Source organism: Amblyraja radiata, chromosome 8 (genome assembly GCF_010909765.2).
Source record: "Amblyraja radiata isolate CabotCenter1 chromosome 8, sAmbRad1.1.pri, whole genome shotgun sequence".
NCBI lineage: Eukaryota > Metazoa > Chordata > Chondrichthyes > Rajiformes > Rajidae > Amblyraja > Amblyraja radiata.
Genome location: NC_045963.1, coordinates 32,832,392 through 32,851,345, shown reverse-complemented (window position 1 = coordinate 32,851,345; position 18,954 = coordinate 32,832,392). Strand labels below are relative to the sequence as shown.

The following is an 18,954-nucleotide window of genomic DNA, read 5'->3' as shown; positions in this document are numbered from 1 at the left end:
TCCGCGGCCCGGGGTGGCCTAAGCTGCCGCCCTCCAGTCCAGCGGATGCAGCTGTTGCCGCGGGAGCTCCGGAAAACAGGCACCAGCATGTGACCTGCGAGCTCCCGACGATGTCGTCCACTGGCCCGCGGCCGAGCCCCGGATTCAGGTCGTCGCCGCCAGAATGCAGCCTCAGCTACCGGAGCACCGTCTCAGCCCCGCGCCGGGCCGCCTCAGCCACCGGAGCACCATCTCAGCCCCGCGCTGGGCCGCCCTCACGGGAGCGGCGTCCCAACCCCGAGTCATGCCGCTGCCACCGGAGCGTCTCAGCCAGCACCGTCCCAGCCCCGCGCCGGGCCGCCCTCACGGGAGTGCCAAGTCGTGCCGCTGACACCAGAGAGTCTCAGCCAGCACCGTCCCAGCCCCGCACCGGGCTGCCCTAACGGGAGCGCCGTCCCAGCCCCGAGTCATGCCGCTGCCACCGGAGCGTCTCAGCCAGCACCGTCCCAGCCCCGCGCCGGGCCGCCCTCACCGGAGCGTCGAGTCGTGTCGCTGCCACTGGAGCGCCCGAACGCCGCCACAGCTCGAAGACGGCCAGCCTCGCGTTGGTGAGTCCTGGCTGGCTCTGCCTCGAGAGCCTCGAGGTCGGTCGCAGGTTGGAGGCCACCAGCTCCGCCATTAGGCCTCAGCGCAGACGGAGGCAGAGAAGGGGGGGATACGACAGAAAGAGTCGCATTCCCCCAAAGGGAGAGACAGAAAGCCCTGTTTCAGCCCCCCCCCCCCCCCCCCACACATAACACAGCCTGATAACTAAAAATTTAACTAAACAAGACAAAAAAAACAACAACAAAAAGTAAAAACAGACGGACTGCAGGCGAGCCGCAGCCGTTCAACAGCGCCGCCACTTCCGGAGTCTATCCCAGCAGTTTGGTTTCTGCTCCAGATTCCAGCATCTGCAGTCTTTTGAGTCTCTATTTTATCATAACTTGATCTCCTCTGCACTCTCCTTCGCACAATCACATCATTCCTACAGCTTGGTGACTGGAACTAGACGCACTACTTCAAAAGTGACCCAAGTTGGGTTTGGCAAAGTAGCAAAATAACATCCCAACTTTTCTATTCTATGCCCCATCCTATACAGGCAAGCATGCCATAGGCTTTTTTCGGCGTCCTGTCAACCCGTTTTGCCACTTTTAGGGAACTATGGAATTGGACGTCAAATAGACAAAGGAGAAGGTGAGTGAGGAATTGTGAATTGAAGGGGAATGAGAGAGGGATCCAAAGAAAAGAGCGTTGTGAGAATTGGAAGGTAAGGGCAGTCACGGTGGCGCAGCGGTAGAGTTGCTGTCTTCTAGCAAAATGCAGCGCCGAAAACCCGGGTTTGACCCCGACTACGGGCGCTGTCTGTACGGAGTTTGTACATTCTCACCGTGACCTGCGTGGGTTTTCTCTGAGATCTTCAGTTTCCTCCCACACTCCAAAGACGTACTGGTATTGCAGGTTAATTGGCTTGATAAAAATGTAAAAATTGTCCGGTATAAAATTGTCCAACTTCCAGTACCAACACCAGAGTCCTGGTGGACTCTTTGGAAGGTACAAGGTACAAGGGAAAAAGATGGAGCGATAATGGTGCAGAAGGTTAGGTAAAGGATTCATGAAATGGGAGAAGAAAGAATGAGGGGAGTAAAACGGTATTTTTAATCCGCTAATTATTTTAGAGATGCAAGAGACCATGTCAATGTTTTTTTACTCAAGTCACCTCCATTATTTCATTGCCTGAAGATTTAGGAATTGAATTACATTGAGGATTCTTCAGACTGCCATCCAATTCCATTGCAATTAGTAAATTTACATCATTGCTCTGAATCTTCCAAAGTTAGTGGACACCCTGAGAAGGACTCTTATCCAAGCAGACAATATGGTGTAGAACATGCAGTAATGGGACAGCTTTAACAGACACTGCACACTTATTGTTCAATCCAATTTGATGATATTGTTTGGGAAGGAACTGCAGATGCTGGTTTAAACCGAAGATAGACACAGAAAGCTGGAGTAAATCAATGGGACAGGCAGCATCTCTGGAGAGAAGGAATGGGTGACGTTTCAGGTCGAGACCCTTCTTCAGACCTGAAGAGGGTCTCGACCCAAAACGTCACCCATTCCTTCTCTCCAGAGATACTGCCTGTCCCGCTGAGTTACTCCAGCTTTCTGTGTCTATCTTTGATGATATTGTTGTTGTATAGAACAGTACGGCTCATTAACAGACCCTTTGGCTCACAATGTCGTTTCCGAACAAGATGCCAAGACTAACCCTTATCTGCCCGCACATAATTCGCTTCCCTTCAAATCAATGTGCCTTTCCAAAACTCTCATAAATGGCATTATTGTATGACGTTTCTTTATTTTTGTTTAAGGATGCAAATAGAAAATAGGATTTTACTGCACAATTTGCAGTGTCTCAGTTCAAATTTTTTGTGGAATTAGAATGTGTTCTTTTGTACCACGAGCAGCAATAGACCAACGGTGAATATGTAAGCCAGTGATGATTGCCAGGTCTCTGGGAATCACAGAAATTATTTTACTGCGCAGTCCCCTTGGCTTGAGCAACTCTCCTGTCAGCCGGTCGGGGACCACCTTACAGTTTTTAAATTGTTGGCTTGTACACCCTGCCCAGCCCTAGAAAAGGTCCAGTGACTGGAAAATAAAGGTACAAATCACACCTCTCAGATGAGTGCCCATGCATGTTTGCTTATCTGTTGCAGTCACTGCTGTGGAATTTACTCCCAAGATAATCAGTGTGAATTCAACATGAACAGACACCCTGCAGAACCAATTCCCCTTCCAAGAACCTCTATAATACAAACACCACCTAAACCTCATTAGAAATGCACATCCTAATTCATCCAGGTCCAACTGCAATGGATCAGCAACAGATACATATTTCTAGGGGAAAAAAGGCAATAAAATATAACCTAGCTTTAAATTGCCATCTTTTGTGTGGTTTTGGAATGAAGGTTGTTATCTATTTGCTGTGGATAGCACAGAATAATGCCTTCCTGCTCATAAGTACAGGATTCCAAATATCTTTACCTCAAATCATAGAGTTTTATGCTTTAGATTTTCAATATGTGATTGTAATCAGAGCACACTCAACTTTTGTATGTCTTTTGATAAGTATCGGAATACTAAAGAATGAAATCTTATTACTTTTATGTATTGATTTGGAAACTAAAATTGCCTCACACAAAATTAACAGGTCAGGCGTAAACGCCTCTTATCTTGATCACTGAGCTGAGTGACACTCATGGTTCCAGGTTTAACATTGAACCAATATTTACAGATCACTTGTGAAAAAAATATGGTCAGCTGGATAGGGTAAGTGGGGGCTGCTAAAACGAGTGGGATTACAGCTGGGGACAGAACAGGAGAAAGCTGGAGAGACAAGTGACAAAGAAAAACTGAAAATAAGCAGTTGTTTGAAAAGATTCCCCTCCCCCACCCCAATAATCCAGAGATAAGGGTGGCACAGTGGCGCTGGAGGTAGAGCTACTGCCTCACAACACCGAAGATCCGGACCTCGGGTGCTGTCGGTGTAGAGTTTGCACATTCTCCCTGTGCCTGCGTGGGTTTCCTCCAGGTGCTCTGGTTTCCAAAAGTCAAGAGTGTTTCATTGTCATATGTCCTGAAACGGATCATCAAAATCCCACATCCCCAGAGGTGTGTGGGTGTGTGGGTTAATTGGTCTCTGTAAATTTCCACTGGTGCTTAGGGAGTGAACGCAAAAGTGGGATAACAGTGAACTAGTGTGAATGGGTGATCGATGGTCGTCGTGGATACTGTGGGCTGAAGGGCCTGTTTGCATGCTGTATCTTTCTAACAATTCCACTATAAAAGTTTCTATAGGTATGTAAAAAGGAAAAGATTAGTGAACACGAATGTAGGTCCCTTACAGTCAGAGACGGGTGAAATTATAATTGGAAACAAGGAAATGGCAGAACAGTTAAACGAGTACTTTGGCTCTGTCTTCACTAAGAAAGACACAAACAATCTCCCGGAAATAGTAGGGGACCGAGGATCTAGTGGGAGGGAGGAACTAAAGGGAATCCACATTAGTCAGAAAATGGTGTTCGGTAAACTGTTGGGGCTGAAGGCTGATAAATCCCCAGGGCCAGATGGTCTGCATCCCAGAGTACTCAAGGAGGTGGCCCTAGAAATCAAGGATGCATTGGAAAACATAATTTTCCAATGTTCTCTCGACTCTAGATCAGTTCATGTGGACTGGAGGGTAGCCAATGTAACTCCACTTTTTAAGAAAGGAGGGAGAGAGAAAACAAGGAATTATAGACCAGTTAACCTTACAGCGGTAGTGGGGAAGTTGCTGGAGTCGATTATTAAAAATGTTATAGCAGCGCATTTGGAAAGCTGTGACGGGATTGGTCAAAGTCAGCCTGGATTTAAGAAGGGGAAATCATGCTTGACTAATCTTTTGGAATTTTTTGAGGGTGTAACAAGTAGAATGGATAAGGGAGAGCCAGTGGATGTGGTGTATCTGGACTTTCAAAAAGCCTTTGACAAGGTCCCACACATTGATTAGTGTGCAATATTAGAGCACTTGGTATTGTGGGAAGGGTATTGACATGGATAGAGAACTGGTTGACAGACAGGAAGCAAAGAGTAGGAATTAACGGGTCCTTTTCAGAATGGCAGGCAGTGACTAGTGGGATGCCGCAAGGCTCAATGCTGGGACCCCAGTTGTTTACAACATAAATGAACGATTTAGACGAGGGAATTAAATGTAACATCTCTAAATTTGCGGATGACACAAAGCTGGGTGGCAGTGTGAGCTGCGAGGAGGATGCTATGAGACTGCAGGGTGACTTGAATAGGCTGAGTGAGTGGGCAGAAGCTTGGCCGATGCAGTATAATGTGGATAAATGTGAGGTTATCCACTTTGGTGGCAAGAACTGGAAGGCAGATTATAATCTGAATGATGTCAGATTAGGAGAAGGGGAGGTGCAACGAGACCTGGGTGTGCTTGTGCATCAGTCACTGAAAGTAAGCGTGCAGGTACAGCAGGCAGTGAAGAAGACACGTTGGCCTTCATAGCGAGTGGATTTGAGTTTAGGAGCAAGGAGGTCATACTGCAGTTGCACAGGGCCCTAGTGAGACCGCACCTGGAGTATTGTGTGTAATTTTGGTCTCCTAATTTGAGGAAGGACAATATCGCTATTGAGGGAGTGCAGCGTAGGTTCACCAGGTTAATTCCCAGGATGGCGGGACTGACCTATGATGAAAGAATGGGTCAACTGGGCTTTTATTCGCTGGAATTTAGGATGAGAGGGTATCTTATAGGAACATATAAAATTCTTAGAGGATTGGACTGCGTAGATGCAGGAAAAATGTTCCCGATGTTTGGGGGAGTCCAGAACCAGGGGTCACAGTTTAAGAATAAGGGGTAAGCCATTTAGAACGGAGACAAGGAAACACTTTTTCTCACTGAGAGTTGTGAGAGTCTGTGGAATTCTCTGCCTCAGAGAATTGTTGGAGGACGGTTGGAGGACGGTTCTCTGGATACTTTCAAGAGAGAGCTAGATAGGGCTCTTAAAGATAGCGGAGCCAGGGGATATGGGGAAAGGCAGGAACGGGGTACTGAATTAGGATGGTCAGCCATGATCATATTGAATGTCAGTGAAGGGCCGAATGGCCTACTCCTGCACCTATTTTCTATGTTTCTATCAATAAATAATAAACTGTACTACATTTATTATTCACACTATAGATACAATCTTCAGAGACTGCTGCACAAATTTACAGAGTAAATAAAGAAACCAATGGATCCACTGATGCTAGCAGGTTTTAAAAAACACATTTAAATTTCCAGATATCTTGTTTTAAAGGTAAACTAAGTGCCGGCCTGTAGTCCTTTGACGCATTACAAATCTCTGAACTGGAATTCGACGCTTGGTCTCGAGGAGTTCTGCAATGTGTAGACAGTCACCCTCTTGTTTGATTAGTTTAGTTGTCACTTCAGATTTATTAAACTCTGAATTAACACGCATTAATGGTAGCTCAGTTTTGTTTGTTCAGGTACATTGCTGGCTTTGCCGAACATTCTATTTCAAGGACAGTAATCCATTGACCAATGGCTTAACCAGCAGGTGGGCGATTGAACCAATAGACTCTGGACTGCTTCAGGCTGCAAGGAGAATTCCTGAGGGGTTCTTTGTTACCTGGTTGGAGTGAGGAATCTGCTTGTTTGGTCAGTGTTTCTCCTCCCACACAAGGAAAACACCATTTTTATTTCCTGGAACGCAACACTTCTGTCACATCATTAGTCACTTGTGCCAACTCTTGAGTTTCTTAGCTAGTGAGAAGAGAAATATTGACATTCCCAATTGGGGAAGAAAATTACTCAAAGTGCAAATAGTACTACCTCTGAATAACCAGACAATGGAAAAATCAATCAGAACACACCCATTTTACGTTGGTGAACATAGATGGCAGAAGGAGCCTCGTGTCCTGGTTGCAAACCACTGATAAGAGTCCTCTCCTCACAGCCACCGACTGATAGAGGTGTATAAAATCATGAGAGGAAAAGATCGGGTAAATGCACAGAATCTCTTGCCCAGAGTAGGGGATTCGAGGACCAGAGGACATAGGTTCAAGGTGAAGAGGAAAAGATTTAATAGGAATCTGTGGGGTAACTTTTTCAAACAAAGGGTGGTGGAACAAGCTGCCAGAGGAGGCTGGGACTATCCCAACGTTTAAGAAACAGGTAGACATGTACACGGATAGGACATTTAGAAGGATGTGGACCAAGCGGAGGCAGGTGGGACAAGTGTAGCTGCGACATGTTGGCTGGTATGGGCAAGCTGGGCCGAAGGGCTTGTTTCCACACTGTATCACTCTATGACTCTGTGTCCTCCAGTCTGGATACTTACATAAAAACAGGAGCATGTACAGGGTTTATCTTTTTCTATAGACTGTGCTCCCCTCCCTCTCTTGAAGAAACTTGTCCACTCAGCATCCTCCAGTTGCCCTAGCATACTTTTCATTTCTGCTTGGCGTCAGATGTTACTACTGCACTGTGCACCATGTCTGTACCACCTAATACCATCCCCCATTCGCAGGATTAATATAAACTAGACTAAGTGGGACCCGTTGGGTCCCTGTCACACAGGAGGCCTGGTCCCCCAACGCAACCTATTCCACAACGCAATATTCCACTACTCACCCATTCCCCCAACACAACCCGTTCCCCCAACGCAATATTCCACCACTCACGCATTGCCTCCAACTGCGCAGACACAGCTCATTTCCCCTCATCCCTCAGCATTCCCTCCTCCTTTTCACCCTACCTCTTCTTTCCCCTCTCCTCCTCCCCCCCCAATCCCTCCCTCACCTCTCCCTCCCTCTCCTTTCCCCTACCCTCAGTCACTCACTCCCTCCCTCCCACCATAACTCCTCTTCCCTCCCTGCCGCCTCCTATCCATCTATCCCCCACCTCCCCACTCCTCACCTCCCCCTATCCCTCCTGACCTCCCCACTGCCCTCCTCTCCCTCTATTCCCCACTCCCTACCTCCCCCACTTCTCCCCCTTCTCCCTCTATTCCCCCTCCTCCCCCACTCTCCCTCCTCACCTCCCCAGGATCTTGAGGGTGCAACTCCTTCCCCTCCTTGCGAGCCCAGAGCAGCAGCACCGCCGCCTTCAGAGCCAGGCTCAGCGTCCAGTCCTTGGATTGGCGTGGCCGCTCCCCACCCCCGGAGCCCACCGTGTGGGTCCGGAGCAGCAGCAGCAACCGTCGGCTTCAAAACCAGCCTCAGGCCCAGGTCCTGGAACGTCGGCGTGGCATCTCCCTGCCCCCGGAGCCGGCCGTCGCTCCCACTCGCAGATGCAGCCCAAGCCTCAGTGCCAAGGCGGCAGATCCCGTGGGCCCCGAGTGGCAAAAATTAAAATGGGTTAATTTACCCTGTGGGCCTTTGTGAAAAAAAGATGGCGATCTGAATTCTGGAAAGGCCCCAACTAAGCAGGTGCGGCTGAGGACCCGTTGGGTGCCCTTTGTGACACCAGTAAAGATGTACACGGGAACTCTCCCCCAACTGCGCATTCGCGGGTGGGTGCTCTTTTTTTTAGTTAATTTTTTTTTAACGTTACTAACTTTTAAAATATACCATCAATCTGAACAAAACTTGTTTCATTTACAGCACAGGACAAAGTTGAGTAAGGTGAGGCAAAAATGGTAGTGCTATTGTGTATCGTTTTTGCGCAAATAGAGGTACAACACAAACCTGCAAACAAACAAGATGAGAATTTTAGTAATATACTAGACTAATTGGGACCTGTTGGGTCCCATGTTCACACGTAGAGGCACTAGAGCATCTTCTTTCTTGTTACATTTTTGTAATCAAAATTCAGAATAAAAAATATATACAAAACAAGAACTGCGCAATAATTCCGTCGACATGTTCAGCAGCTGTACATACAGTACATTCATTAGCGTTGTATTTGACAGTCTTCACAGAAATATCATTATAGACAATAGACAATAGGTGCAGGAGTAGGCCATTCGGCCCTTCGAGCCAGCACCACCATTCAATGTGAGCATGGCTGATCATCCCCAATCAGTACCCCGTTCCTGCCTTCTCCCCATATCCCCTGACTCCTCTATTTTTAAGAGCCCTATCTAGCTCTCTCTTGAAAGCATCCAGAGATGCCTCCACTGCCCTGTGAGGCAGAGAATTCCACAGACTCACCACTCTCTGTGAGAAAAAGTGTTTCCTCGTCTCCGTTCTAAATGGCTTACTCCTTATTCTTAAACTGTGGCTCCTGGTACTGGACTCCCCCAACATCGGGAACATGTTTCCTGACTCTAGCGTGTCCAAACCCTTAACAATCTTATATGTTTCAATGAGATACCCTCTCATCCTAAACTCCAGGGTGTACAAGCCCAGCTGCTCCATTCTCTCAGCATATGACAGTCCCGCCATCCCAGGAATTAACCTTGTAAACCTACACTGCACTCCCTCAATAGCAAGAATGTCCTTCCTCAAATTAGGGGACCAAAACTGCGCACAATACTCCAGGTGTGGTATCACTAGGGCTCTGTACAACTACAGAAGGACCTCTTTGCTCCTATATTCGATTCCTCTTGTTATAAAGGCCAACATGCCATTCGCATTCTTCTCTGCCTGCTGTACCTGCACGCTTACTCTCATAGACTGATGTACAAGGACCCCCAGATCCCGTTGTACTTCCCCTTTTCCCAACTTGACGCCACTTAGATAGTAATCTGCCTTCCTGTTTTTGCTACCAAAGTGGATAACCTCACATTTATCCGCATTAAACTTCATCTGCCATGCATCTACCCACTCCCCCAACCTGTCCAAGTCACCCTGCATTCTCATAGCATCCTCCTCACAGTTCATTACACCCGGCACCCTTCACATTCATGTGGCTCCCTGGGGTTATAAACCCTTCACTTGTCTGAGGGGTGTCTCCACCTTACCTGTCCCCCCATTGTGCATCTGCAGAAGGATCCTAGGCTGTAGTCGACCCCCACAGAGCCTTGGCATTGGCTGCACCAAGCTCTGTGCATCCCTCGGCACGTACTCCTGCATTCTGGAGTGGGCCAGTTGGCAGCGAGATGACCTTCTTTCTTGTCACATCTAGGTGCTGGGCCCAGGGCAGGCCGTTTGTGTTGTCAATGCCCAGGAATTTGAAGAATTTATATGTGTAACTGGAAATATTTAATGCTGATCAATCAAATGTTATTTGCATCTCTTTAAACCTTACATGGGACTGCGAAAGGGATGTTGGTAGACATGGGCAGTACTTAATCTGAAGCACAAGTCCACGATCTCATTAATACAATAGAGGAGGACAGTGGTCATCCCATTGATCCCACCGTTCCTCACTTTCAGCACCATTAGATGGCAGATGTGGAGTTCACAGAAATCACCCAATGGCAAGAAATAAAGCAGGTGACTATTAAGATTGCAGTAACATCTTCATGAAGAAATAGGCAAGAAAGCAGATTGTGCAGAAAGGAACCACAGATGCTGGTTTATACCGAAGACAGACACAAAGTGCTGGAGTAACAGGCAGCATCTCAGGGTGATGTTTCGGTTCTGATCCAAAACATCACCCGACATTTTTCTCCAAAGATAGCTGATTAGTTGGAATGATGTATTTATGCATTTTCTATTTACAGAGCTCCTATGTATAGTAAAAGGTCCCAAGGTGTTTAATGGTGCACAACACATTTATACAGCACCAAAGGAAAGACTCAGGGTTGAAACATATGAAATAGGAGTCGTCTATTTAACCACTGATGCCTGCTAAATAAGATCAGAGCCAATCCTCGACCTTGTTAATTTTTCCACTGGTTCCTCATTGCTTGGTTCCATTAGATTCCAGAAATCTTTTTCATATCTACTTTAATAACGATGAATATTTACTGCCATTTGGTTTAAAGATTTCCAAAGTCACAATCCCAAGTAAAGCAAGTTCTCAGTTCAAATCCAAAACTGATTGCTCATTCAAAGATTTTACTCTCTTATTTTAGCACAAACACAATGAAAATGTTCAGATAAATAAATCTTTGAAAATTGGAGAATAAGTTAACAAAGTCCAAAAATAATCCTTTTATAGAAATAGCAACAATTATTACAACACTAAACAAATAATACTGAACCTGTGGCACAGTGGCAGATCAGTAGAGTTGTTGCCTTACGACGCCAGAGACCCGGGTTTAATCCTGACTATGACGGAATTTGTACGTTCTCCCTGTGACTTGCTGGATTTTTCCTGGATGCTCTGGTTTCCTCTCAGACGCCAAAGATGTGCAGGTTTATAGTTTAATTTGCTTTCGTAAAGATTCTAAATTGTCCTGGTGTGCAGGAATGTGTATGGGGATCGCTGGTCGGTGCAGACTCGGTGGGCCGAAGGGCCTGTTTCCATGCTGTATCTCTAAACTAAACTAAACTGTGCAAATTATTGGTTAGGACATTGATTGAATCAGTGCCCACTAATAGTAACAGCTATAGATTAGCTATTTATAATAAATCACATACATTAAAGATAATAAATCATATTCATTAAAATAAACGTTATTTTAGCTTCTACCACAACCTTTTCTTTTTTAAAGTAAACACGTTTCAATTTTTTTAATAGTTAGTCATACAAGCCCTTCATCTCAACTGCCCATTCCAACCAAGCTGCCCCACTTACACTAATCCACCTGCCCATGTTTGACCAGTATCCCTCTAAACCTTTCATGTCCTTGTACCTGTCTCTGCATACCACGTGTGTAGGAACTGCAGATGCTGGTTTAAAGAAGGAATGGGTGACGTTTCGGGTTGAGTCTGAAGAAGGGCCTCGACCCGAAACATCACCCATTCCTTCTCTCCAGAGATGCTGCCTGTCCCGCTGAGTTACTCCAGCTTTTTGTGTCTATCTTCTGCATACCAGCTTCTCTGCATCATGTTTAAAAAATACACTAAAATTATACTCCTTCATTCCAATTTTAGAGAATTATTCAGTGCAATTTCCCAATGTGCAGCTGCTGAATGTTAGGGATTCATTTGAACTAACAATTGACAGTAATCAACATCAGAAAAAGGGAAATACATACCACAAAGATCACTAGCCTTCTTTGGGCAGATTTCCTTGAGATCAGTATCATGCACCTTGCTTTCCAACAGACTACAAAATCCCAATCATAAAGTGTCGTTTTTGGCAACCATACCTTTGAAAAGTTATCAAGCCTGCAGCAATTTTGAACAGGATTGCCCTTAAAGCCAGACGGTCAACTGCTAACGGTATCCAAAATTATTAGTACTGATAAGATAATCCGTCAGAGAGCTGCTATGAAGGCATCAATGTCATTGGATATCAGAAGAACGAGAGGTTATAGCTTGTGTTTAAAATGCAGGGGATTGTCAGAAAATAGATTTTCTTATCAGAAAATGTCGAAAGAATTCATAATAGGTTTTAAAAAGTAAATATTTGAAATGGGAAATTGAAGAAAGGAAGAGTATGGAGCACAAGCAAGGAATGTGACTGTGGAGAAGTATTTCTGAGAGCTAGCATAGGTTTAATGACCCAAACGATCTCCCGTAGTGGTGCAAAAATAATATTTGCAAGGTTTATTTTACAGGTATGGAACGCTACTCTTACAGAACACAAACCTTTATCCCTACAAAGCTTCATCAATCCTCATAAACAGATGTCCCACTTGCTCCGAAATGAAAAAAAACATGAATGAATCACTCACACTTATTTGTAATACTTTCAGCTGTTTTTTTAAGTTTAGTATTCAGCACCATGGATGGTAATAATCTGATTCTGATTGTCAATCTCACAAAACAATTGTATGCATGAATGAAAATGTTCTCACATAACTAGCGTGATGGTAAACTACCAAAATACAGCACTTTCATTGTAAACACTGCATGCATGGCCCGCTGTGTGGATGTAAATTACCAAGCATACAAGTTAATTCCACACACCAGCCAAAGTGAAAATTTTAAAAATGACTATTTTTCCCCCCATTGTGTCACAAGTATAAAGCTTCATCTTAACTCAATGATTTGATGCTGCATAGGAGGCTGGCCAAGAATAGTTTGTAGATTCAATTCTGCAGCTCCTCTAATGGGATTTTCAAGGTACCAAACATTTGCTTCTGGAGAGATGCAATGCACATGACTAAATGGGCAGTAACAAAGAATCTTCCAAAAGGCATTTTTTTAAATAGAAACCAAGGTGAAAGAGCAAGGTCAATTGTGCAAGATGTATCATCATGGTTGAAAATATAACTAAAATGGAATTACTGCAAAGACAAAGATAATACGAATGTAATTAACGTTACATGTTTATTATCAGTGAGATACTGGAATGTAGAATAGATTCCAGTTATAGAGAAGACCTTGATAATTTAATTGTGATTGCAAGCATTCAAGTTTTCTTCATGAATAGAATCAATTGCCTATTTCACATTTCCATGTTGAATATCTTCCATATGTTTATTGGATTGATACTGTGTAAAATGTATTTTAATATTAAATTAATGACATTTGCTCATTTCACAGGACAATAGCATTTAATATTAGATCCATAGAAGGCTGAGACGAACTATTCTATCCACCCAAAATAAAAATCCTGCAACATTATACAATTATATTCACAATCATAATTTTTACAAGTGTATCACAAAGAACAGCAGGCAAGTAATCACCCAAGAACAATGAAAACAATGTTCTATACATAACTAACAGAAAATTGAAATGGAATTAATAAAAAGTAGCCATAAATCCTCTGGAATTCAGCATGTAGAAAACTCCTCAGAGAATGCTTTGAAAAGGCAGGTCAAAGCCTAGAAAGCTCTTGAACTAAGATTGCCAGAGGAAAATCTTCCCAGATGCTGACTAATAGGCAACAATCACCACGGGAGTAGAAAAGCCAAGTGTGCTTGAAAAGCTGCCTCAATCCTTAATAGGGTTTGTCACACTTAAGACACTGCAATCTCCTTCTGAGGCAGAGCAAAAACTGCCCGACAATTCATAAAGCCAACAGTTTAAAGTTTATTATGATGAAAGCACTTAATGGCATCCATCACTGACGGTCCTGAGTTTCTGAAACTGCATTGAATTTCAGACATTTACTCTGCCTTCCAATTTTATACTGGAAGCACTGCCACCAATTTGACATTATGGCTTGTCCGGCATGGGGTGCATGATGCTTCATTCTCAGTGTAGATTTACTTTGCGTTTTCTATGCTCACTTAACCTTCCTCAGAACGGATTTAAGGTTAAAACTTTATCAGCCTCTGCTGCTTTATTAGGCTGGATCAGGACAAATTCTTTATGTCCAAATAACAAGTTTACAGATGTATATACACACATCAGTGTATGTATACGCATAGATAAACTCAAAATAGAATAATAGAAATAGCTGCAAAATCTTATTTAAAAGATGATAAAAAGAACTGCAGAGCCTGGTTTCCACATAAAAAGTCACAGAGTGCTGGAGTAACATAGCATGTCAGACAGTATCTCTGGAAAAAGTATAGGAAGGAACTGCAGATGCTGATTTACAAAGATAGACAAAAAATGCTGGAGTAACTCAGCGCGTCAGGCAACATTTCTGGTGAAAAGAAATAGGTGACGTTTTGGGTCAAGGCCCTTCTTCAGACATGGATAGGTAACATTTTGGGCCAGGACTTTTTTTTCAGACTAAACCAATTGCTAATAATTGAGTCTGAAGTAGGATACCGAACCAAAACGTCACCTATCAATTTTCTCCAGAGATGCTTCCTGACCCGCTGAGTTATGGCAGCACTTTGTGTCTTTTCTTACTTAAAATGTATCTTGATACTCAAATGTTTCTTCCATAAATCTTTAAACACAATTCTACTCTTTATGATCTACTGCGCCTGAATGCAGTTGATACTTCCTCTAATGTAAATTGTTACTTGAAAAACCCATCTTGGGCCGTTATCATCTGCTGTTTGTGTTTAACAACAGGAGAGGAGCTCTGACAAAACTGTTGTAATGGCTGCACAAATTACTCAGCTGAAAGCTCTTCACAAAACCAATCACTAATAATCAGCAGTTCTTATCAAGGTGCTAATTAAAAACAATTTTCCTTCTCAGTTTGCAACACTAAGCCTCCATCATTTGCTTAGCTTCTTGGATTCTGCTACTGTATACACTGCTACAAGTAGATCCCAGTATTAACTGCTAAGCCCTTCTTTCAGGTTTTGCTTAACAATAAGAAAGGAGAAAGCCAAAGAAGGAAAGTGCACTGAAAAGCACAAAACAGGAATGCTGAAGCAAAAAAGAAAATTGCAATTGTGGACAACATCTCTGAGTTTTGACTTCATTCAAAAGGTCCAATCAAAACAGCATTTGGATATATAGCATTAACTATCATCTAGGTTCATGAACAGCTTCTTCCCTACTACCATCAGGCTATTAAACATTACAACCTCCAAATAAGCTACATTAACATGGGGGCATTGGTTTTGTCTGTTTGCACTATTATCGTTTGTTTTTATGTGTGTGTGTATATATATATATATTTGTATACAGAACTTTTTTTTCAATTATTATATTGTTTACAGAGAACTATGTTTACATATTCAGTAAGAATTTCATTGTTCTGCCTGGACGTAAAACACCCTTGAAATACATTCAGACCAGGCTTTCTTCACTGGTGTTAAGGTATTTGATGCCACCTCAATGCGAATGTGGGCAGGTATAGAGATTTTCCTGAGAATATATGTATATATACGGAAATATTTAAGAATTGCTTTGGGAATTTCATCAAATGGAGGCTTAACAGTAATAATTCCAAAGCATTGGTTTAAAAAAACATTACCACGGGTGAGTTGATCAAACCAAGTATTACAACAAGCGGTTAATTCTCTAAATAAGTTTAGAAACTCCTGGATTGCTTGCATCTCAACAGATAATGACCACTCAGTACACCCCTTCATCTTAACACAACACACTGCGGCTAATCATGTATAATTGGAAAGGAGGGGCAGAGTGTTGGACAAGCCTGGTCTCACTAAATGTTAAGTTTACGCTGATAGGTAAAGTAAACGGAAGTGTAAACCACCCAGGCTTTAAGCATCTTTGCAGCAAATGGAGTTATTCCAAAATAGTTTTTAAAAAATAGGTATTTGTAGATTCGTTATTAAGAATTTCGATTTTTTTTTTAAAACAAACTTTATTGAAAAATAAATGCGTATAATGTTTTTCAGGTAAGAAAACAGCATTAGGAAAAAAAATCTTAAAAATAATACTTTACATTTTAAACAGCAAAGCAATCAGTAAAATAAAAACAATTCCATGTATACAAGCACCTTCATTGAGGCAAACTGCTTTAATTGGGGAGATGTGGGACATTACAAATTCTGCTGATTTGGTGGGGTAAGCTTACAGTGGTGAATTTCTCCTACTCTTCCACAAAACAATCTGTTCCTTTAATAATCTGAAATAGGAGAAAGCGATAGTGAGCTGTGCTTCTCCATTGATGAGTGAGGCCTTGAGAAGAACCGTAGAGAGCATCAGTCCGTCCATGGTCAGCTTGGGTGAGGGCAGATCGCTGTTCCCTGCTTAGTTAGAGAGATGAGCACCGGATAGTGGAGGTTCTCATCATATCTCTCTGTTTTCTCATTCTTCATCTGAGAAAGCAAAACAGAATCATTTAGATACGTTATAATTTAAGCTCTTGGTTCCTTTGCCTCCCTCTTCCTCTTTGACTCCTTAGTTTTATTTTTCCCCTCCTCCCCGTTCCTTGCTTCATTGGATCCAAGGATATATAGTTGAATGGATAGGAAATTGGCTACATGGAAGGAACCAGAGGGTGATGGTGGAAAGTTGCTTCTCAGACTGGAGGCCTGTGACTAGAGTGTGCCTCAGGGTTCGGTGCTGGGCCTGTTGCTGTTTGTCATCTACATCAAAGATTTGGATGAGAACATACTGGGCAAGATTAGCAAGTTTGCTGATGATACAAAAGTAGGTGGTTTTGCAGATAGTGAAGATGGTTGTGAAAGATTGCAGCAGGATCTGGATTGATTAGCCAGGTGGGCTGAGGAATGGTTGACGGAATTTAATACAGAGAAGCGTGAGGTGTTGCATTTTGGGACGTCTAACAAGGGCAGGACCTACACCATGAATGGTAGGTCTCTGGGGAGTGTTGTAGAGCAAACAGATCTAGGAGTGCAGTTGCATGGTTCCTTGAAGGTCGAGTTGCAGGTAGATAAGGTGGTCCAAAAGGCTTTTAGCGCATTGGCCTTCATCAGTCAGAATATTGAGTATAGAAGTTGGGAGGTCATGTTGCAGTTGTCTAAGACATTGGTGAGACCACTTTTGGAATATTGTGTTCAGTTCTTGGCACCATGTTATAGGAAAGATATTGTCAAGCTTGAAAGGGTTCAGAGAAGATTTCCTAGGATGTTGCCAGGACTAGAGGGTGCGAGCGATAGGGAGAGGCTGAGTAGGCTGGGTCTCTATTCCTTGGAGCGCAGGAGGATGAGGGGTGATCTTATAGAGGTGTACAAAATTATGAGAGGAACACATCGGGTAGATGCACAGTCTATTACCAGAGTAGGGGAATCGGGGACCAGAGGTTCAAGGTGAAGGGGGAAAGATCCGAGGGGTAACTTTTTCACATGAAGGCTGGTGGGTGTATGGGACAACCTGCCAGATGAGGTAGTTGAGGCTGGGACTATCCCATCATTTAAGAAACAGAGCAGGTACATGGATAGGAGAGGTTTGGAGGGATATGGACCAAGCGCAGGCAGGTGGGACTAGTGTAGCTGGGACATTGTTGGCCAGTGTGGGTGAATTGGGCCAAAGGGCCTGTTTCCACACTATATCACTCTATGACTCTATGGTTAAGTTTCAAGTTTGATCCACAACATGTACTGAGATAAATAAAGATACCAGGTGCTTGTGTACAAAAATAGATGTAACATTATGCAGTAACTCAGCAGGTCAGGCAGCATCTGTGGAGAATATAAATAAGTGATTTTTCTGAAGTCTGAAGAAGAGTCCTGAGCTGAGCCATCACTTGTTCATGTTCTCCAGAGATACTGCCTGACCTGCTGAGTTATTCCAACTCTTTGTGTCATTTTCTGAGATAAAAAATTGTAAAAAAGTCAGGGCTTCTGCTCCAGAATGCCATCCAGTGCTATCTGCTTGAAGAGTAAAAAATGGACAAGAGTGAAATTGGCTGCAACTCCGAAGCCCCCAGTTGAGATTAGTAAAGGCAAACTTTTGTCTTTCTGATAAAGTACTGGATGGGGGCCAGTTGCTTATGGAATGGTACAATTCAGGCTTTCAGAAGAGAATGTCAGAGAGTGGGGAAGGAAATCAAAAGAAAATGCAACATCTCCAGTTGATGAGTTCTAACTGTTACTCTTGGCAACAGGGTAACTAATCTAGAAGGTCTACTTGGCAAGCTATGCCAGGAAAGCATTAGAGGGTCATTCCATTTGATCTCCTAGCAGATGACTAATGAGCTGAACTGGATTGAAAATCACCAGTGACACTATATTGTAGACACAAGGAACTTTTCAGAGATGTTGTCTGACCCGTTGAGTTACTCTAGCACGTTTTGTTTTCTTTAGCCAGTTTATATTCTTTCTCTGAAATGGAATGGTAAAAAAATTAAAGATCTAAAAAAATAGGCTATTGGATTATGTCCCTGCAGTTAACAAAAATCAAAGGCACTCTATAAGTGTGATATTTCAAAATAATTTGATCTGATCAAAATCTATTCCTGCATTTTGCAGTGTGAATCCTAATTTGAGGAAGGACATCCTTATGATTGAGGCAGTGCAGCATAGGTTCACGAGATTGATTCCTGGGATGGCGGAACTGTCATATGAGTTAAGATTGAAAAGACTAGGCTTGTATTCACTGGAGTTTAGAAGGATGAGGGGCAATCTTATAGAAACATATAAAATTATAAAAGGACTGGGCAAGCTAGATGCAGGAAAAATGTTCCCAATGTTAGGCGAGTCCAGAACCAGGGCCCACAGTCTTAGAATAAAGGAGAGGCCATTTAAGACTGAGGTGAGAAAAACGTTTTCACCCAGAGTTGTGAATTTGTAGAATTCCCTGCCACAGAGGTCAGTGGAGGCCAAATCACTGGATGGATTTAAGAGAGAGTTAGATAGAGCTCTAGGGGCTAGTGGAATCAAGGAATATGGGGAGAAGGCAGGCACGGGTTATTGATTGGGGGCGATCAGCCATGATCACAATGAATGGCGATGCTGGCTCGAAGGCCCGAATGGCCTCCTCCTGCACCTATATTCTATGTTTCTAACAAAAAGGATCATTGCATCAGAGGTAGAAAAGAGAGATTTCAAACATGTTGGACTTTCTGTTAATATTGTAAAGTCAAGTTCAATCTCCATTCCTGGGAAGACACAAGTTGATTGTCAAAACAGCCACAACCTG

The 18,954-nt window shown here is 43.4% G+C and overlaps 1 protein-coding gene across 2 annotated transcripts in view; it reads right to left on the bottom strand.

Annotated features, from left to right (window-relative positions):
* The window catches only part of camkmt (calmodulin-lysine N-methyltransferase), a 332,097-nt gene that overhangs the window by 26,152 nt on the left and 286,991 nt on the right, over positions 1-18,954 (bottom strand). The window contains exon 11 of one of the 2 annotated variants that reach the window (XM_033025516.1): positions 15,831-16,169. The exons of the other annotated variant lie outside the window; for it this stretch is intronic. Within the exon in view, the coding sequence (XP_032881407.1) occupies positions 16,068-16,169 (102 nt within the window). The 3' untranslated portion in view covers positions 15,831-16,067. Of the gene's footprint in view, positions 1-15,830; positions 16,170-18,954 lie in introns of those variants that run through there. 2 annotated transcript variants of the gene reach the window in all.